This window comes from Osmerus mordax, chromosome 24, assembly GCF_038355195.1.
Source record: "Osmerus mordax isolate fOsmMor3 chromosome 24, fOsmMor3.pri, whole genome shotgun sequence".
In the NCBI taxonomy this organism is placed as follows: Eukaryota; Metazoa; Chordata; class Actinopteri; order Osmeriformes; family Osmeridae; genus Osmerus; species Osmerus mordax.
The window spans coordinates 10,347,360-10,368,826 of NC_090073.1; the positions used below are offsets into that span (position 1 = coordinate 10,347,360).

General features: G+C 50.4%; 1 protein-coding gene across 1 annotated transcript in view; it reads right to left on the minus strand.

Annotated features, from left to right (window-relative positions):
• Positions 1 to 397: 397 nt before the first annotated feature.
• Positions 398 to 21,467, minus strand: part of pdzd2 (PDZ domain containing 2) — a 36,231-nt gene continuing 15,161 nt past the window's right edge. Inside the window, exons 6-24 of the mRNA XM_067228521.1 lie at positions 19,683 to 19,854; positions 18,484 to 18,632; positions 17,556 to 17,675; positions 17,351 to 17,465; positions 16,928 to 17,001; positions 16,510 to 16,735; positions 16,196 to 16,313; positions 15,385 to 15,517; positions 12,697 to 12,778; positions 12,437 to 12,540; positions 12,121 to 12,292; positions 10,971 to 11,806; positions 10,274 to 10,418; positions 5,436 to 8,454; positions 5,054 to 5,171; positions 4,543 to 4,644; positions 3,772 to 4,039; positions 3,391 to 3,525; positions 398 to 2,559 (exon numbers count right to left, since the gene is read on the minus strand). Coding sequence (XP_067084622.1) covers positions 2,393 to 2,559; positions 3,391 to 3,525; positions 3,772 to 4,039; positions 4,543 to 4,644; positions 5,054 to 5,171; positions 5,436 to 8,454; positions 10,274 to 10,418; positions 10,971 to 11,806; positions 12,121 to 12,292; positions 12,437 to 12,540; positions 12,697 to 12,778; positions 15,385 to 15,517; positions 16,196 to 16,313; positions 16,510 to 16,735; positions 16,928 to 17,001; positions 17,351 to 17,465; positions 17,556 to 17,675; positions 18,484 to 18,632; positions 19,683 to 19,854 — 6,255 coding nt within the window. The 3' untranslated portion in view covers positions 398 to 2,392. The remainder of the gene's footprint in view (positions 2,560 to 3,390; positions 3,526 to 3,771; positions 4,040 to 4,542; positions 4,645 to 5,053; positions 5,172 to 5,435; positions 8,455 to 10,273; positions 10,419 to 10,970; positions 11,807 to 12,120; positions 12,293 to 12,436; positions 12,541 to 12,696; positions 12,779 to 15,384; positions 15,518 to 16,195; positions 16,314 to 16,509; positions 16,736 to 16,927; positions 17,002 to 17,350; positions 17,466 to 17,555; positions 17,676 to 18,483; positions 18,633 to 19,682; positions 19,855 to 21,467) is intronic.

Here is a 21,467-nt window from a genome sequence, read left to right on the forward strand (position 1 = left end):
TGAATGCAAAAGTGTAGTCAGTTCTTCCACTTTTACCAGTCTTTTTAAACATGAGTATCGGTACTTCAACCTGAGTTAAGGATGTGTGTACATTGTGTGTGCACTGCTGTAGACAAAGGTAAAGTACACCTTGGTGAGTGGTAATACTGTAAGTCATCTTCAAACTGATTTTCCATGACTCATGGCTTAAACTACTCAGGTGGCATCTCAACGTACACTCGATTGAGTTAAACATTAACTTTACCTCCTGTTGACCTTTAGATCCGCTGGGAATGCAGCGCTACATGACTTGATCATAAATGACATGGCTGATGCATATTGTGGGTCAGTATTAAATCAAAATAGTCTTAGACAGATACAATCAATTAATTATAAATGTAAATCATGTCACCCTGTAAAGCAGACAATTTACATGCTTTAATAATACCGAAAGGTTTGCACATTATTGACAGATTAAAAAAAATCTTTCTAAACAAATGTCAACAGAAATGCCATTGGTGAAATTTCTCCAAAATAATCCATCTCTTTTTAACACCTGAATTATCTGATCCTAGAAATACAGGTATTGCAAACCCTGTAAGACAAAATATACACTACAATATAAATATACACTATTTAACAGTCTTAAATGTTTGAGTGAGGAAAGACGGTGTAAGACAACATCTTATGTTTTTGCGTGATACCACAAAATGAGAAAATATACCCCAGATTATTTATATACAAGCAGGGAAACAAGACATTGCCATAATTCAAAGGCTTTTTGATAACCAGAAGCCCCAAAACAGCCTTTAATTTTCTTTAAACTTTTAACATTTAGATATTCTTTTCTTTTTTTAGCGTGCCACATCATCTTTGATTGTCAATATTGGAGACAATGTCCAGTTTTAAGATGAATATAATTTGTGATACAGCTTGAATACATGATATAACCAGTCACCCATAACCTTTCAAAATGACAGTCAATGAAAATGACAAAAAGAGACACCATAAATCCTGCCATGCTATTTAAAATACACATCTTAGCCAAAAGCTATTGTACAATAATACAACGAAATGTTCATAAAACCAAGACAAGAGTATTTACAGTTCGCATCTGAAAAATAATTGTGCTTCAAGCTTTCTGTAAGAGCTGGGTGCGTTGCAATTGTTTTAACAGCTGTAAAAGTCCATGCTTGTGCTATCGTGACAAGTATGATTCCTTCCCCTGTTACGAAACATAAAAGTATAATAAATAAAATTATATCGGGGGTTATTTCAAAGAGATGCTACTATATAGACCTGCTGACATACTTTTCCTGATAAGAATGTGAAGTTGTCATTATGTCTCTGGATTTTGAACAGAAGAACTGCAACAAATGTACTTTTTACCAGGAAAATGGGGGGGGGGGGTGAAACTGATATAACGGAACACAGGTGTGTTCTAACTTCCTTCCTTTATGAGTCACACAAAGAGCAATGACGGTTCGTGAAGTCTTGTGACACACAAGAATGAAAGAAACTGAAACTGATTGGTCATGTGCTGTTAAAAGCCACGCATCCATGACTTACCAGGCTCACAAACACATCCATAACATCCTGTTAGGTCTGAACTAATGAGTAACTTCAAGCTTTGACAGTAAACACACATGATTTATGAAGTAGCGTGACTGAATTTCAAATGATGAATTGTTGGCCACTTGGGTTGCGAACAACAGGGAGAATCAGAATACAAGTTGTAGGAAAACAAACAAGTTCAAGTGCAACCACAAAAGTACTGTAGTGTTCCTAGAGTTAGACATGTTTTTAAAAATACAGCATTTTTAAGGAAATATGGAAGGCCCTCTGACAGGTGAACCTCCCCACCCAGGTGAATAGCTGGTAGTATTGACCCATGACAGATATGGATGGTCAGAGAAAGGGAATGAAAGCTTTAAAAGGCAAGTGAGGGTAAACAAAGATCACATTTCAAGAGTACGGATTTCCTAGTGATAGCTCCTTATATGTGTAAAGTCTTCTTTCTGAAGTCTTTGTTATCACATGTCTCTACAAACTGGGGTTGAGATTCTGTTTCAAGTTCTTATGCAATCACACCAACAGTTTTGTCAAGTTCAAGGTGAAAGATGCAAAAGCACGATTGTCGTTTTTTTCTGAGCTCTAGATAAATGGATAGACACACAGCAGTAACAAAACTATACCAACACAGACCACAAACGTTCTGCACTGCATTTCACACAGCACATGTCAACACAGGAACCCCACCCTAAGCCGTCCAAGAGTCCATAAAAAAAGTATAAAAGTGAACAAACAAAGCCTTTAGATCAGTCTCGTCCACACTCTCAACCTGGCGTTGGCACGCTTGTTTGAGCTCGTACCGTTGTGGAGCACATTTGGCACCCGTCCTCTGGGAGCTAAATCATACAGAGGTGCTGGGTTTGCGGATGACGAGCTGGACGGGGCCTTCGCTGGCGGCCTTGATGACGTTCCAGGCGTCGTAGTGCATGAGCCCCTGTAGAGACCGGCCGTTGATGGCCAGGACTTCATCCCCCACGTGGATCACCCTCGACAGCTCTGCAGCGCCGCCTACAGCACAGGAGGATAGGGTTGAATAAGCGCTCCAAATAATAATATCATGAAAACAGTAGTTATTTAACACTGGAAATGTGTAAAAAAGCATAACTTTCAGGGTTCCGCTATATTCACATAATTTTTTTTAAGTTGGTAATGAAGCATTTTATAAAGAAAATCTTTGGGGAAAAACTAGTATCACACTCGGTTACACATTTTCAACGTAATATGGCAATTAATTGTTTTCTTGGGGAGGCTAGAGTATTCCATTCCAGGTGCTGATGATCCAGTCGGCAGGGTAGAAGGTGAACTCCCTGACCTCAAGCAGCTTCAAACATCACTCTGGTACATGCTGCCTTCTAGAGGTTGTTAGACAGTACTGCAGTCCTATTGCTTTGTGTGTGAATGCACAAGTTATTTTTTGATATACACTTAGTTGTGCGTATCGTTGTGTTTCACAGACAGATGTGGTACAACACAACAGCAACTGTGTCAGATGGAATGGGAGTCAGATGGCTGAGCGGTTAGGGAATCGGGCAAATAATCAGAAGGCTGCTGGTTCGATTCCCGGCCGTGCAAAAATGACGTTGTGTCCTTGGGCAAGGCACTTCACCCTATTTGCCTTGGGTGAATGTCCCTGTACTTACTGCAAGTCCCTCTGGATAAGAGCGTCTGCTAAATGGCTAAATGTAACTGTGTACAGTCTGTGCTGTTTGTACGACACAGTCTGTGCTGTTTGTACGACACAGTCTGTGCTGTTTGTACGACACAGTCTGTGCTGTTTGTACGACACAGTGTGTGTGTGTATGGTATTTTTCCAGACAGGCAGACGAGTAGCTCCCTCACCGTTGAAGATGCGTTTGACGTGGAGCGGCCGGTCCCCGAGGGCGGAGGCCTTGCCCCCCTCCAGGCTGAAGCCCAGCCCAGCAGATGTCTTCTGCAGCTCCACCCTCATGGCTCCGTCTGGGCCCACCTCCACCCCTGGAACAGGCCGGCACAGGGGTCAGGAGAGAAAGACAAGTTAAGAATGAAACGTTGACTCATATAAGCTGCTGTGGGTCGACGTGTCCCACCCATCTATGATGAACCCTTCGCCCCTGTGAGAGTCTCTACATTGATTCTCCTGCTACACTTACGAAGTACTAAACCTGAAACTACTAACACACATTAACCTAACTCTGTTCATGGCTTTTATTCGAATTAATATTTTTTTAAAGCTTTGCCTACCTCCTATGGTGTCCAGGGTGTTGTTCTTGGGGCAGGTGTGTCCTGAGTGTCTGGACAGGTCTCGTCTAGGAGACAGGTGAGCTTCCCAGTCCTTGCTTCTGCGGGTCACCACCAGGGCCTGCGTCTTCAGCCGGGCCTGGTGCAGGCAGGACAGAGCCTCTCCGTGGGTCGTACCCTCCAGACTGGAGCCGTTTATGGACAGGACGTGATCCCCCCGCTGAATGGTACCTTCCGTTCCAGCGACCCCCGTCAGGAACACACGATGGACCTGCCCGACATGTAAAAAAGGACAGAGGAGTTTCAGTAAAAGTTTTTTTTTTTTATATATATTTTGGGGAGTTGAGGTAAGGCCAGTCTAGAAACATTTACATTTACATTTAGTCATTTAGCAGACGCTCTTATCCAGAGTGACTTACAGTAAGTACAGGGACATTCCCCCGAGGCAAGTAGGGTGAAGTGCCTTGCCCAAGGACACAACGTCAGTTGTCATGACCGGGAATCGAACTGGCAACCTTCGGATTACCAGCCCGATTCCCTCACCGCTCAGCCACCTGACTCCCAAACATGCACTCATCCGGTGAGCTGAGGAGTTTGTGTATCGTCACACTGCGGGGGAAATTCCTGGAGGTTTGGACGCCTAAAGTGAGTGATTCTACAAATGTTGTGTAGCTACTGTAGCATATTTGCGTATCCAGGAGGAACAGAGGGCCAGGGGTCAGAGGTCAGCCAGGGGTCAGACAGGATTGGAACGTGGTGCGGTAGAAAGCTCACCGTGACAGCCTTCTGTTCCAGGTCCATCCCTCCGGCGATGCTGAAGCCCAGCCCCGAGCCCTCGTCTTTGGTGAACACCACAAAGTGAGTATCATCTTTCACCTGGAGACAGAGAACAGATGCATCGTTTTGACACAGTGAGGGTCAAGGACAAAAGTTGTCTTTAATTCAGTCCACAGTGAGGGAATACCACATGTAATTATTAACACATCCTAGAAATATCATCAACCACAAACAATTACAATCATGCCAAGTTACATGTAAGAATATAGATAAGCTTTTAATATGAGCTTTAACACATGACGAAAGTAGAAGTCTGCACAATATCACGCATTCAGTCACTGATCTTCTTTCCCCTCGGCCTGTTCTAGGACTTGCAGATCAAATCAAATTTATTTGTATAGCCCTTTTTACACGCAAGCATGTCACAGAGGGCTTCACATACGCCCATAGAACTGCCCCTAACCCAACCTAAACACTCAATGATGTAATGACAACAGAGGGTGGTTACCTCAGAGAGAGCTTTGGCTTCCTGGAGCAAGACCAGCACATCTGATGTGGTGGTCAGAGAGGCCAGGACGGCTTGCAGCCTGCTCTGGTTCACAGGGGAGCCAGCCAGCTCCTTCAAACTGCAAGAGAGGAACACCCAAGTCAACTTTATGACTGACTTATGATTCGACACAGTATTCACATTTGTTTGTATTCAATTATTATTTAGTATTATATAGGCAGGATTATTTTTGTGTGGTAGAATTTCTGTATATCTTATGAATGAGGCGATTACATTGAAAACAGAAGAAGAATTGAATGTATTTTATTTAATTTTGTTTTGGCCATTAAGACAAACAAAACATTTTAATATGTTTAATATGTTTAATATTCCCACTCCTCACCTGATGGACCAGCTGTGTTGGTCTGTTTGTGGTCCGTTGGTTTTCCCCTGGAGGGAGCCTCCATCTGCCTCCGCCTCTCCCCGGGTTGACCTGCCCAGGGGAGCTGCAGACTGCAGGCTGCTCTCTGTGGAGTCTGAGCTCCTGATGGGGTGAATCTCCAGATGGGTTTTAAACGTGACTGTCCCTGGTTCGCTGGCAAAGTCCTCCGTACAAAGCTTATCCAGCTCAGGCATGCTGAGAGCCCTCAATTCTCTCAGCCTGGAGCGGGAGAGGCCGCCGTGGCCCCCGCCATGCCCGCCGCCGTGCCCCCTGGTCTGCCTGCTTCTCAACACCGGAGGCGTCTGGGGTGGAAGCGGGGACGCCTCAGGGAACACTTTCGGCATCTCGAGAGCTTCGTCACCGGGCGGGGGGGCTTGGCGAAAGCTCTGGGCTGGCAGCTCGAGGTTTATGAGCACCAGGCTCGACGGAGGCTTGTTGGGCGTAGGCGACGTGGGAACGGCGGGGTTGAAGTTGTCCATGCAGGAGCTGAGGCTCCGGCGTAGAGAGCGAGAGTCCACAGAGCTGACGGAGCTGGCGATGTACCCCGACAGCCTCCGGCTGAGCGGGGGCTTGGACGGCTGGCCGTACGACTGCACCTCGAAGCACCTGACCACCGGCTTATCAAAGCTGGCCAGGTTCTCAAAGGATTTGATCCGTTGCCGGACGGAAAAGGGGTTGTGGTCCGCGGGCGCGCCAGTTTCTGAGGAGAAACTACGACGCTCCATCGTCTTGGAACAGAGTTTGGATCTGTTCGATTTGACGCTCGTAGCGGTTTCTGTTGTGCTTGAGTTTTTTTGTTGACTATTCAACGGCCCGTTGTTTGTGGGTAGATTGGTCTCAGGGACTGGTTCTACGGATGTCGACTCTGCATAGCTTATGGTGCTGTTTGTGCTTTCTGGCTGAGGCGTCGAACTGGGAGCATTAGGGGATGAACAGGGATCGGGGCTGGCGTTTACATCGTTGTGCAGTGTAACACCCAGAGCTTTTGAGTCCTTTGAATTCACGGTTTCCTTCCGCGGCAAAACAGGAGTCAACGTAGATGAGAGTCGTACCTCGATGAAAGTTCTCTGGGTGGTCGATGTCTCCGCTCTGTCCTTCTGCTGGGAGACCAGCTGGGTCTCCTGGTCCTTCTGCTGGGAGACCAGCTGGGTCTCCTGGTCCTTCTGCTGGGAGACCAGCTGGGTCTCCTGGTCCTTCTGCTGGGAGACCAGCTGGGTCTCCTGGTCCTTCTGCTGGGAGACCAGCTGGGTCTCCTGGTCCTTCTGCTGGGAGACCAGCTGGGTTTCCTGGTCCTTTGTACTGGGATGAGGATCGTCTTTTGTCTTTGTGGTTGACTGAGTCGTGTTTAAGGACGTGGCGTTGGTCTTGGTCTTCTCTGGGCAGCGTTTGGGTGATGCAGGGCTGTTGCTCTTATCAAGCTGTTTACCCGTCTTAACGCCACTGGTCAAAGCAACCTTCTTGGGTTGTAGTTTGGGGGACTGGACTGGGGATGCAGCGGTCCTCCTAAGAATCGGACTTTCAGCTCTCACTGGTTTTGGAGAAAGCTGCTCCTGATGGTTGCATTTACTCTTGATAGTGAGGCCCTTCAGTTTTGGCGAGGTGCTCGATTTTTGTGTTTTGTCCTGTAGTTTGAGTCTGGAGCCAGAGGGGGGCGCTGAGCTGCTACTGAGAGGGTTAGCTGCTGTCCTGAGAGAAGGACTCGCAGGAGGGTTCTGAACTGTTCTAGCTTCAAGAGAAGCTACGACTTTCTCTCTCTCCTTGTCTCTCTGCGTTAGCGGAGCGGGTGATCTGACGCCTGATCTCCCCTCGCTGCAGTTGGAAGGCTTCAGCTCCGTGGAGAGGGGGGATGACGGCGCGTTGTGTGATTTCCCTGGAGCAGAGTTCAGTGAAGCGTTACAGTTCAGCCTCCCTCTCCTGTCCTGCCTCAGAGACGTGACGCTGAGGGCTCCCGGCGAGGGGGAGGGGCTGCAGACGCTCAGCCGTGCCTGAGCGGATGCAGCGGGTGTCACAACGCTGTCGCAGGTGGCCGTGGCACCATTAACCCGGCACTGTGTAGGCCCAGCAGCCGGCACACTGTTTTCATCCTTAGAAGACTCTTCCCTCACCTCAGGGAAGGAGGAAGCTTCCGGTTCAGCGGGCAGAGAGGCACCTGAGGGCTGAGTGTCCCGCGGAGCCGCAGAAGGGAGAGGGGTTCGGCTTGTCACGACAGACGAGCCTTTGTTCTGGATGGAGACCGCGGCAGAGTCTTGTACCACATCAAAGAGGCCGGGGTCGTTCGTGTCGAGGCTGCCGGAGGTGAGGGGATGCTGGGGAGACAATGTCCCATCTGTCCCCTCTCCCGGGGGGCTGGGATGCTGGACTCCACTGTAACAGAGCTCCACTTCCTCCTCGTCAGTGTCCGGTTCCTGGGGCTGGAGGCCCGCCCTCGCCGTGTTGTCGGTGGTGGTGGAGTCGCTTTCAGAATCGCTGTCCTCAGCCATGTCGTACATGTGCTTGGACCCGACGCCTGGCCCCCCGGGGCCCACGCCGTTAGAGAAGCCCGCCCCGTCTCCTGTGACGGGATGGAAGTTTCTGGAGTAATTGTTTAAGAATGTTTTGCCCACTGGCAGGAGGGGAGGTTTGTTTTCTGTGTCTAAAATTGAGAAATTCAGCAGATTTGGACGAGTCGGAGCCTGAGCGGTGCTTTCGTCATGTCCTGGCAGGCTGATGCCGTCTGAGGCCGTAGTGTCGGTTGGGAGTTTGGCAGACGTGCTTTTATCAGGGGAGGAGTTCAGCTCGCTGATGAAGTCGTCTATGTTGGTGACGGGGATCTGACTGCTGTGGTTAGGTTGGGCTGCAGGTGTGAGTTGCGTCTCAGGTGAGGCTCTGCTTCCCTGGTCGTCTTTCCCGTCGCTGTCCAGAACGCTCGTCTCCTCTGCAGGTCCGGAGGGTCCATCACATCCGCCTGACGACATCATGAGACTGGATAGTCGATCTACAGCTAGGGAGAGAGAGTATTTAAAAAAATTAATATGTATTTTGGGGCATTTTTTCATGCTTTGTTGGAGAGTGTGTAAATGAAGTGAAAAGGCAGAGAGAGAAAGAGAGAGAGGGCGGGGGGGGGGGGGGGGGCATGCAGGGCCCAGGGTAGATTCTAACCCGCTGCAGGAAGGCCTCAGCCTATGTGGTCCACACACTTCTCTGGTGAGCTACCAGAGCGCCCCCAGAGAAAGTGTTTTTAGGACTTGTCCCCTTTTTAATGCATGTCACAAAGGAGAGGACACTATAATTGACCAAAATTGTGTGATTAAATAATCCTTCACATTTTATATTTGATGACAATGTGGATTAACTACCAACATCAGCTTTCCCGCTCTCTTCAGAAGCCTCAGAGGGAGCCTGGTTGCGTCATTGCAACAGCGCCAGTGAACCAGTGAGTAAGGGAGTGCAATCACGTAACCGAATCCACCGCTAATATCAAGTTGAAAATCTGGTGAAGAAATCAACATTCCAGCGTCATAGCTTCCCACTGTGCTTTTGTTCTGTCTAGTAACCCTCACTCCTGGATCCAAACAAACAATCCTCCGCTTCTGCCTTCAATGAAAACTTCCGAACCCCAAGTCCCCCTCGGCTGCCTCGGCTGCCTCTGCATTCTGCCCTGCCTCGTGTTCCCAGACACCAGCCCATGTCATGCTGGAAAATGTCAGCATCTTCAGATATGACATTTTCAGAATGCGGCTGAGTGTAGTGAAAGGCCCAAACGTAGAAATCGATGGTGTTTTGTAAGTATTGTTATACAGTCATTAACAGAACGATTAGAGACAGATAGTAAACCAGCCTCAGTCACTTGCATTCAGATTAATGCTCAGGGTGGTTGCTGTTTAGTGCTTCTCTACAGGTTAGTGACTAAACCAGTTGATCTTGAAACTCAGTCTTCTTAAATAAATTAACTTTATTAAGAGTGGGTTGGACAGGTTGGAGACTTCCTCTTCATCTGTACCAGACTTCCAGCAGGTTCTGTGCTTTCTGTCTCGACTCAACCCTGGAACGTAGCGATCACACCTTGTCACCCAGCAGGAGGACACCATTTATGTTCCGATATGACCAATGCCTTTTATTTTATGGGTTAAAAACACATTCTGAAACTCACACCAATCATACAACCCCGCCCACCTAAAAATCACTTAAAACAAAAGCGCTATGCAGATCTACTAGCAGCAAGCCATCTACAGCTACGGGAACTACTGCTCAGCAAGCTAACACACGAGAAGGGGACAAGTGCTTCTACAGAGACTACGGTTAGCTACTGTAGTTAAATGAATCAATAGTCACCATGGATACAAAGCCAGCTGGCTGCGGGAATCTGTGAGGTGAAGGGTACTGCCAAGGGGAGGGTAGTCCTAGGTCTTAAGGCAGCGTTGGGGGAAAGACAGACTGGTCTCTTTAATGAATGCCCAGCATCGTGTGTGAGGAAACGAGGTGGGGGAGGACCGCAGACTACTGGAACTCATGTCATTAGAATATTTTGTTTTATCCTGAGAAACTGCTGGACATGACCTAGACAACACGTGGAATCTTCTGTTGGAGCATTGGTTGTTAGTTTGGTCAGGTTAAAGGTCATTCATACAACGGCATCAAGATAGTTTTGACAAATACGGTAAGTGTGTGAATGAATGATGTATGAATCACTGACACCCACAAAACACCAAACACCTAGTCATCTCATATCTAAATTTAAAACGGCAGCTGACTGGAGCAGGGAATTCTCAACTAACAAGCAACATCTAAGTCCGACCCAGATTCAGTCGTAGGTGACTCACCTGAAACTGGTCTCCTGACTTCCAGGACGAGCGTGACGGGAAGGTTGTTCATGAGCTCACAGATCTCCTGATGACTGGAGGAGCACAGGAGACGGTCCCCGATCGCCACGATCTCGTCTCCCACGGCCATCTTCCCCTGGGACTCCTGGAGGAACACAGTGAACAGGCAGAAATCATATCGTCAAACGCAAAATTCTTAGTATTATGACACTGTGGTCATGCAAATTACTCCAATTAACTCACTAGGTGAGCCATTTATAAGAAGTGTGACTAGATAAAAGCCCTGCTCTCTGGTAGCAAGTGTGACTAGATAAGCGCCATACCCTCTGGTAACAAGTGTGACTAGGTAAAGCCTACCCTCTGGTAACAAGTGTGACTAGGTAAAGCCTACCCTCTGGTAACAAGTGTGACTAGGTAAAGCCTACCCTCTGGTAACAAGTGTGACTAGGTAAAGCCTACCCTCTGGTAACAAGTGTGACTAGGTAAAGCCTACCCTCTGGTAACAAGTGTGACTAGGTAAAGCCTACCCTCTGGTAACAAGTGTGACTAGGTAAAGCCTACCCTCTGGTAACAAGTGTGACTAGGTAAAGCCTACCCTCTGGTAACAAGTGTGACTAGGTAAAGCCTACCCTCTGGTAACAAGTGTGACTAGGTAAAGCCTACCCTCTGGTAACAAGTGTGACTAGGTAAAGCCTACCCTCTGGGCAGCGCCTCCTGGCCTCAGCCCTGTCACTAGCACCTGGACAGGAGAAGCCTTGATCTCCAGATCCAGACCGAACGACTCGTCCTCGCTCCTCCTCAGTACCACTGTGTCCGTGCTCCAGGCCCTGGCCTCCCCCCCGGCCTCCCCCTTCCTGCCCTGTTGGGCCCGGGGAAGGGAGCCCCTGGACTGGGGGCCCTGGGGGTGTGGAGAGACCTGGGAAAGCTCCTCTGCTTTCCCTCTCTGCTGAGGCGAGTTGGGCGCCTCGATGCTCATCATGCTCTTGACGCGAGTCACGGCCTTGTGCTCCAGTTTGGGCGAGCGCTTCGACTCCAGCTGCCCCCCCGCCTCCCGGGGCCGCTGTGGCTCCTTGACGCCCAAACTGCTGGACACGCCCCCGCCGCACGCCTCCTGGTCAAAGTGGCGAATCGGCATGAAGGGGGAGTCAGCGCCCAGGGGAAAGCCCTCGTCCGACTCTAGGGAGCTGTCCCTCGCCCCCCCGCGCCTGTCGTCCTGGCTGTCCTCGTCCACCTCCACGGACGACGTGGCGATGACGATCCCGGAGTCGTTCTCCGGGAAACGGGAGCGCCGAGCGTCGCCCGGTACAGCGGCCCTGCGGAACGCGGTTGCCGTGGCGCCGGCGTTGTCGTCGTCCTCGTCGCTGGGCTCGTCGTCGTAGCAGATGACGCGGCGCTGGCGGAGGAGGGGGCTGCGGAGGGAGGAGCTGCTGAGCTGGCGAGGGGGCTGGGGGGGGCGGGCCTCCCCTGGGCGGGCCTCCCCCGGGGGGGCCGCCGGGCCCCCGTCTGCTACCACGCTGGACACGTCTTTGAACGCTGAAGGAGAGAGACACACGGCTTGTGAGATACATGGGGTTTCTTTTTACAATGTTTGGTCATGATGATGTCATGATGATGTCATGATGATGTCATTAACAATCCTCATTCCTCTGAGTTTCCGGTTACAAATGATATACAGACATTCACATTTAAACTACTGTGCATGGTGTTACTCTTGTCACAACACTGACACTGCTGTAATAAGATAATATGGCATAGCTCATTGGTAGAACTAAATAACACACTGTTCAGAGCATTCGATAAAAGCTTTGGAGAAATATGATTGAATATCCAGTCTGGATATCCAGTACCGTGTTGCTGGGCGGAGGGCTCTTCCAATGAGACGCTTCTGCAGCAGGCCCGCTGGTGAAGCCCCTCCTCCTCGCTGGAGCCCATCGCCATGGTTTCCGCCAGACAGGAAGTGCTGGGGGCTTCCTGTGAGAAGTACTGGGACAGCTCTGCCTCCGAACTCAGGGACCCCTGCTGTATCAGGGGAGGCAGTATTACAACACAGGGACACGATTTGGCACAGTATTAAAAGTGGGCATGTGAGTAGAGTGGTGATGTACAGTTCCGTGGTAGTTGAGTGGTGATGTGCAGTTATCGATGTGACAGTGTTTTGTTTACCCTGCTGGCCGGCTCCAGGAACCTCTTCATGGTCCAGCTGAGGCCAGGAGATCCCTCTCCCTGCCTGGCCTTCACCGTGGGGGACGGGCTCTTGGAGGGGAGACCTGGGGGGAGAGGGCAGGGGTCAGAGGTCACAGCTAATGTGGGAGCCTGAGAAAGTTTACTAGGAAATAAACGGTTTTAAAACATGATGAGATATTACTGGTGTATGAGTCAATGATGGGAATATGACAGGAGGAGGAGATGACAGCAGAACTGACCCAGAGTGTGAGAGGCCTGGCCCTCCTTACTGTCCCTGTGTGTGGAGCGGGCGATCACATCATCCATCTCCTGCTCCGACATCTACACACAAGACAGAACATGCAGGAAAGTTCAGCCATATCCTTCACAGCTCCTGAAACTGCACCTTCCAACTGGGCCAGACTTCGGACGGCTGTCACCACTAGGGGGCGATGGACTCGAGGTGCTTACTATTGACACTGACCAAGAATAACACTGACTGTAAACACTGGGTCTGGAAAGAACCACAGTACTGTACACAAAGGCATCAACAACTAACATAATACTTGAAAGAAACTTTTTATTTATTGTTACTTGGCACTGAACACTAATACTATTAGAGCTGTGCATTTTATGCATGTTGTTATGATAAAAGCATTTCATAAATACTCATATAAACTATGGACTTTTGGAAATAATTTCCTTGATGTATGAACCTGATGTCACAGTTTTAATCTAACCTCTGATAGTAATTTAAATACCCTCCTCATCCATCTACTGTTGGCAGAAGTTACCAATAAAAGGTACATAATCACCATGTCATGCATCTTTAGACATCGTATTACACAAAGCAAAACTAGCAGCATGTGCCGTAATGACAGTGTGCAGCCAGGGCTGATTGCACAGATAGGGTGTTATCTTCTTCCAAATGTGGTGTTCAAAGCTGGCTGTTCCCAGCTTTTGATTGCATTGATAGCAAGCTGAAAAACATGAAGCCTCTTTACTGCTGTGGATGGAAGCAATTCCCTCTCTCTCCTCTCCCTCACTCTCTCTCTCTCTCTCCCCTCCCTCTCTATCTCTCTCCCCTCCCTCTCTCTCTCCCTCTCTTTGGGGGTTCTTCCTCTCAGCAGATCCCCCACTTCCTCTCCAATTCAAACCCTTCCCGCTTCCTTCGGTGAGCTGACACACACAGCCAATCAGGTAGCAGATGATACTACGCCCCCTCCCTCCTCTCCCCCCCTTCCCCCTCACCTCTGTCTGGCTGGATTGTTCATGCTGGTAACTGTCTTGGATGAGGAACTGGCTTCATTATAGAGCCAGCGTCAAATCAAGTCACACCGAAATTCAAGCCTGTTACACAATTAAGATGACCTTCGACCTTCCTGTGTTGCCGTGTCTGGTGAGACTTCCGGAGCAGGTCATTACAAGAGAACCGTACCTTCATAACGCAGGGTCTGCTATATCAGACAGTCTACAGAAGTAACCCAACTCTGCATACGTGTTATCATTTACTAGTCTGGAAGATTTACTGACATGCCTCTGACAATTCCCAGACACTCAGAGAGATGAATGGGGTGTCAGGTTATTGAGGGAGTCATTTTCTATCGAGCTTAAAAGGTTAAAAAACAAAACCTTAGTGGCCCTGCAGGGAAAGTAAAGCTAATATTACACTTCCTGTCTGGGAAACGCTGGGGAACTTCAGAAGGCAGGAATATTCCGTTAGTGACACGTGGAGGGAACGTGTGGAATTCCTTCATTAGGATGACGACCAGAATGGGACCATCAGAGACGCATCTAGTCATCTGAGGAGAAGGAACGTTATTGTCTCTTATGTCTCTCTTCCTCCAATCTCCCTCTCTCCTCCACCCTTTCCTCATAGCTCTCTTCCTTCCTTGGTGTCAATGTATTTAGTGCATTTTGGAGAGAAGATTTTGTAAGGATTGTACAGTGTGTCTTACATGGGGGTTAGTGTGTGTGTGTTTGTGTGTGTGGGGGTACCTTGGGATCAGGGTGGGTGGGTGTGTGTGTGTGTGTGGGGTACCTTGCGGTTGGGGTGTGTGTGTGTGTGGGGTACCTTGCGGTTGGGGTGTGTGTGTGTGTGTGTGTGGGGTACCTTGGGGTTGGGGTGTGTGTGTGTGTGTGGGGTACCTTGGGGTTGGGGTGTGTGTGTGTGTGGGGTACCTTGGGGTTGGGGTTGGGGTGTGTGTGTGTGTGGGGTACCTTGGGGTTGGGGTGTGTGTGTGTGTGTGTGTGTGTGGGGTACCTTGGGGTGTGTGTGTGTGTGGGGTACCTTTGGGTGTGTGTGTGTGTGTGTGGGGTACCTTTGGGTGTGTGTGTGTGTGTGTGGGGTACCTTGGGGTTGGGGTGTGTGTGTGTGTGGGGGGTACCTTGGGGTTGGGGTGTGTGTGTGTGTGTGTGGGGGGTACCTTGGGGTGTGTGTGTGTGTGTGGGGTACCTTGGTGTGTGTGTGTGTGTGTGGGGTACCTTGGGGTTGGGGTGTGTGTGTGTGTGTGTGTGTGGGGTACCTTGGGGGGTGTGTGTGTGTGTGGGGTAACTTGGGGTGTGTGTGTGTGTGTGTGTGTGGGGTACCTTGGGGTTGGGGTGTGTGTGTGTGTGTGGGGTACCTTGGGGTTGGGGTGTGTGTGTGTGTGGGGTACCTTGGGGTTGGGGTGTGTGTGTGTGTGTGGGGTACCTTGGGGTGTGTGTGTGTGTGTGGGGTACCTTGGGGTGTGTGTGTGTGTGTGGGGTACCTTGGGGTTGGGGTGTGTGTGTGTGTGTGGGGTACCTTGGGGTGTGTGTGTGTGTGTGGGGTACCTTGGGGTTGGGGTGTGTGTGTGCGTGTGTGTGGGGTACCTTGGGGTGTGTGTGTGCGTGTGTGTGGGGTACCTTGGGGTGTGTGTGTGTGTGTGTGTGGGGTACCTTGGGGTGTGTGTGTGTGTGTGGGGTACCTTGGGGTTGGGGTGTCGGCTGATGATGAGACTGACCGGTCCAGGTCCACACTCACTCAGGATGGCGTAGGCCTCGCTCAGCGCAGCGTGACGCAAGCTCTCAGAGTCCACCTCTAGGACCTGGTCTCCACGGCTACAGAAACACACACACAAGCTTATCACACACACACCTAAAATCATATCTTCAGGAACTTGTTTATGAAATGTTCTGCTGCATACTTGACAACACCCACATTACACGGAAGATGCAATGACATGACTTGACATGTTTGAAACAAAAACAAACACGCTATCAGAACGTTCCTTCAGCGAGAGAACAGCTAACCCTGCATCACAGAACCTCGACCAGAGCAGCTTGACGTCGCACTTTTCGAAAAGGAAAACTTGGCAGAAGATTGTATCCACACACAACCGCCCAGTCACCAGGCTGAGCTTTGTGCTGATCTGAAGGGGATTCCAACATTCCCCGCGTTGGCCCCTGAGTTCTCCAGGGCTCACGGTTCCTGCCTCTCCCTTCCTCAATTACAGCTAATGGGCTGCAGCAGACAGCCAGGAGAGAGGCATATGAGCGTGCCTGTGCGTGTGTGTGTGTGCTCGCACATTTGGGCGTGTGAGGCCAGAGAGACCGTGGCAGGAGAAGCTACAGCACAGGGAAGGGAGAGCATCTTTTGAGAACTGTTGAGAACTTTGTTACAGGGGGGGAACCAACTAGTGTACTGTTCCAGGGTCGAGGTTGACAGAGGCTGTGTGTGGAGGCTGGTGTGGAGGCTGGTGTGGAGGCTAGTGTGGAGGCCGTGGGGGGTCTTCCTACCTGAGTCTGCCGTCCATCTTAGCCACAGAGCCAGGGGCCAAGCTGTGGATGTAGATGCCTGGAGCAGAGTTCTCCAGGGTTAGGCAGCACGCACCGATACCCAGCCCCACGCCCAGCTCTGCACACACACACGCATAAAAAGGAGAGACATATTAGATATTCGGATATTCGGGGCTATGCTTGAAAATGAAATCAACAGAGAGACAGCAAAGGAACCCAGGTTGGATTCGAACCCGTGCAGCTGTGGTGAGCAGTGGTGAGTGCCCCCCCTGCATGTCAAAAGAACCGAACAACAACCTAAAGAGAGCGAGCACCTTTGTTGAGCGTGACCTCCATGATGATGCGGTCCTTGGGGCCCGGGCCGGGGGGCCCGGCGGGGGGCCTGCGGTCGGCCTCTTCGGGGGCAGGGGGGACGGGCGTGCCCCCGCAGGAGTTGGGGGAGCCGGCACGGCTCAGCAGGGTGGGGGTGGGGCAGGGGGTCAGGCTGGGGCTGCGGAGACGAGTCCTCACCGTCAGGGTGACCACGCCCTTTTTCAGCTGCTGCAGGGGGGGTGGAGTGTGGGGGGGACAGGATGAACCCTCACAATTCAACATAGAAATCACCTCAACTTATCGATGCTAAACTACAGAGTTGGACAAAGGCTGTTTGACTCAGATTCTTCTTTGTCATTTATGAACAACAAGACCAGAAGCAGCGCAGAGAGGTGAAGGTCTCTGAGGAGGCGTGTTTACCTTGAAGGTCTGGATAGCCTGCTGGTGGGTGAGGCCCAGCAGAGACTCTCCATTCACCTCCAGGATCTCATCTCCTGGTGGAGGAACAGGAGAGGGGGAGAGAGCAGAGAGAGATGAGAAAGGAAGGCGAACAGTTAAAGAAAGCAGATTATGACACACACCAAGTTGCTTAACCCCTCCGTCTTCCCTCCCTCCTCCCTCCCTCCACCCTCCCCCTCCCTCCGCCCTCTCTCCCTCCCTCCGCCCTCTCTCCCTCCCTCCGCCCCCCCTCCACCCTCCTCCCTCCATCCTCCTCCCTCCCTCCGCCCCCCCTCCCTCCCTCCGCCCTCCTCCCTCCCTCCGCCCTCCTCCCTCCCTCCGCCCTCCTCCCTCCCTCCGTCCCCCCTCCCTCCCTCCTCCCGGAGGCTGACCCGCTCTTCTCACCTTCCTTCAGTCGCCCATCGGCCACTGCAGCTCCGTTTGGGAAGATGGTCTTGACGAAGATCCCCATGCGTCCTCGCGCCGAGTCCTGCCCTCCCACGATGCTGAACCCCAGGCCCTGGCGCCACGGCAACACAGCTCTCACGTCAGGCTCACATCATCACAACAACAGAATTTACAACTGTGTGTGTGTGTGTGTGTTTCTCACCTTGCCCTGTCCTTTCATCAGGACGATATTGGAGATAATGGAAGGTTGGGCCAGTCGCCATGGTGATTCCACTTGAACTGTGCTGAGCGAGCGAGCCGACTTCTTCACGATCTGATACTCCTGAAAACACAACGCTGACTTCAACAACCTCCGGTCGTCAAAAAACGAGATCTCTTCAACAACAAACACTCAGTAATCTGAAGTATATCAAATCAAAACTAAATAAAATGTTATTCATATAGAGCAGCCATTCCCGACCTTTTACACTTTCCGGCCCACTTGCATAGATCAAATATTTTTGCGTCCGACCAACACATCCGTTCACTTAATTTGCACTTATCACACATGTTTAACAACACCAGGAGCCAAACACCGGCCAACCTGTAGTACCCTGGTGGACCACTAGTGGGCCGTGGCCCACAGGTTGGGATCTCTGATATAGAGCATTTCATACCAAGAGGCAACACAATGCAAGAGTTGTTACTGTTTTGTATGAGCGTTAGCATCAATATTGCTAATAATGTAGCCCAACGACATTGAAAACATGCAGTACTCTTACTGTACTTGTATCTGACACAAGTGATTGTAGGTATAGTTCCATCATGCTTTCAAGGGAAATACCATTTTCAGCCAGCTGGGATGTTTCTTGCATTATTCATCTCAGTAGATAAATTTAGCTCCCTGTGCAGACTGAGGGACAGACGGACTCAGAACCACGAGTGTTTCTGCTGCCAGGAAACACCCTTACCCACTAAGCTGCAGTCCTGCAGCGGTTACCCCAACCACTCCCAAAACCTTCTCACTTCGTCACCACCCCTCTTTCTGACCGACATGCCAAAAGCCATGTCGACAAACCCTCACAGCTAACAAACCAGCCTTCTCCCCCAACCACCCCCATCACGTAACAACGGCAGGGTTCGATACCGACCTGGCGGACTCCGGCCGTGTCCAGCTGCTGGGGGAGAGAGTGTTTGCGGCCGCTGCGCGTCGGCTTGTCGGCCATCTCTCCGCCCGTCTCACCGTTCTCCACCATCAGCTCATCGTCCTCGCCCACGGACTCCAGACGACTGCTCCCGCCTGGGGAGAGACAGCATGCAGCCTCAGCCAGCTGAGGTCCACAGAGAGAGAACGCTCGCGTCTAGAACACGGAACGCTCGCGTCCGGAACACGGAACGCTCGCATCTAGAACACAGGGCAGAGTTCCAATCCAAGAGAACACCCTGGACACTGTACTGAGGGCACTCAAAGTGGAAAAGATATTATCATTCAAAATAAATAAGAACACACGTTTGGTTCAATAATTAATGATAATGTTTTCATTCAGCAGACGCGTTGTTTTTCTCTTTTTTGTTTGTTAGCATCATTCATGCTTTAATAGACAGTTTGTAAGTGAAGTGTGACAGGAAACGCAGGGGGGGAGGGGGGGAGGGGGAGAGAGAGAGAGAGAAAATAAAGAGAGAATAGAGAGAGAGAGAGAGAGAGAGAGAGAGAGAGAGAGAGACATGCAGCAAAGGTGTGAATGGCTTCTAACCCAGGCCGCTGTGGCCTCCATGGTACACAGTTATCTGGTGAGCAGGATCCTCATCAAGTACTCATCAATGATGCAAACCTTTTGAACCCTTTTTAAAAAAATATATATTTATTTAACCTTTCAAAACTTATTTTCAAAAAAAAAAAAAAAAAAAAAAGAATCAACCTTTCTTAAGTAAAAAAATATATAAAGTTGGAAAATATTTTCCAACGTTAACTTAAAGAAATATACATTTTGTCAACCATAAAAAAAAAAATATATATATATATATATTTTCTTAAATACAGTGAAAGGACAGGAGAGAATAGAGGAGAAGATAAATTAGCACATATGTTTACTTAAATAATAAATCTATAATAATATTTTGTTTTTATTTAGCCAAAGGGACATACAGGGGAGGGATTTGAGGTGTTTGCTTTCAAGAGGAGCCATTAAACAGCGTAGCGTGAATGATGAAGGGAACACTTCACAATGACATCAGGGAGCGGTCTCGTGGTGTCTACCTCTGTCTGAGGAGAGTGTGTGTGTGTCTATATATGCATGTGTGTGTGTGCACACACGTGCTTGCATATGTGTGTATGGCCGAGGTTCCTCACCTTGTGACCGGCTGCGAAATTTCATGGGTGTTGGACTTCTGCAGCAGCCTTTAGACCCCTCCCCTCGGCCTTTATCTTCCCCCCGGCCTCTCTCTTCCCCCCGGCCTCTCTCTTCCCCCCGGCCTCTCTCTTCCCCCTGGCCTTTATCCTCCAACTTCTCCTGCTCCGTCAACTGCAGAAGAGGAACAGTGATTAGTGTGTGCTGACATCGTATTAAAATATGGACGTCCCCTAGACCTGTTCCTGGTGACCCTGTCCCCGGTGACCCTGTCCCCGGTGACCCTGTCCCCGGTGACCCTGTCCCCGGTGGCCCTGTCCCCGGTGGCCCTGTCCCCGGTGACCCTGTCCCCGGTGACCCTGTCCCCGGTGGCCCTGTCCCCGGTGACCCTGTCCCCGGTGACCCTGTCCCCGGTGACCCTGTCCCCGGTGACCCTGTCCCCGGTGGCCCTGTCCCCGGTGGCCCTGTCCCCGGTGGCCCTGTCCCCGGTGGCCCTGTCCCCGGTGGCCCTGTCCCCGGTGGCCCTGTCCCCGGTGGCCCTGTCCCTGGTGGCCCTGTCCCCGGTGACCCTGTCCCCGGTGGCCCTGTCCCTGGTGGTCCGTGAGGACTGAGGAGCGGTTTCACTGGAACACAGCATGTCTGGTCTGTGTGGGTACCATGTGCTGTGTTTACCTCTCACAGGTCAGACACTTGGTGTTAGCTCGTTGAATGTAACATTCCTCCACCACTGAACCATGTCCTGACCCCACATGGGGGAGGGGGGGGCAGAGAGTAAGAGAGAGGGAGAGAGAGACAGATAGATAAAGAGAGGGAAACTGAAAAAAGTGGAAGGGATAGATTCTAGGGAAAGAGACAGAAAGAATGTTGGGGAAAAAAACGTGCAGGGCTTAAGGTAAATGTACCCTCCCCTTCCTCCATGGCAGCCCTGAGCGCTGAAAACACAAACACAGCAGGAAGCTTATCTTCCGAGTTTGCGTCCATCAGATCTTTCAGTTCACAGGCTCGCCACAAATCGATTCTGAAAATTCCTCCTAAACCTTTTAGTCCTTTCAAAGCATGTTGTGTTGACACGGTCTTAGACTCTTAGACATGGTCTCTGTTCCACAACACCAGCATCTGTTACTGCATCAGCCCAGATGACAGCCTTCAGATCCTAAACTCGGGATGTGAATCAGCACATATTTCCATATCGTACTGTCTGACTAAATGTATTTCCGTATACACACACACACACACTATCTTAAAGAGGTGGTTTGCATCCACCCTTCCAGAAGCTCAGAAAACACATCACGCTCATACTGTACTCCTCATGGAGACATTTTCTCCCAAAGCCACACAGAACAAGTGAGACTGAAATGTCAGATTACAGGGATTAAGTGACCAGTGATCCCGTGGTGAAACACACATCACCTAGCCCTCACGTACACAGAAGGGAGCTTCTCCAACCAGCAGGAAGTGAGCAGTTAAATAACAGAAACACCCTCCGTCTCCTCGCAACAGCAGCCAGCAGAGCGCACCCTCTAATGAGTTTACATAATCGTGGGGGATGTCTAAACTCTGCATTTTAATTTGGAACAATCTTCACGAGCTGGTGGTTAACGTGGGACGCGTCGTGCGCTGGTGGTCTGTTCCCTGGCTGTCAGGCTGCCATGGAGACCAGGCCCGGAGACGGCTGTGACACACCAGGAAACATCTCTAGACATGGTCACATGGTCATGATCGATGTAACCATGCAGGGTGAGAGGACAGCAGGTCAGGGGCGAGGCTGCATGCTCTACTGAGGAGAC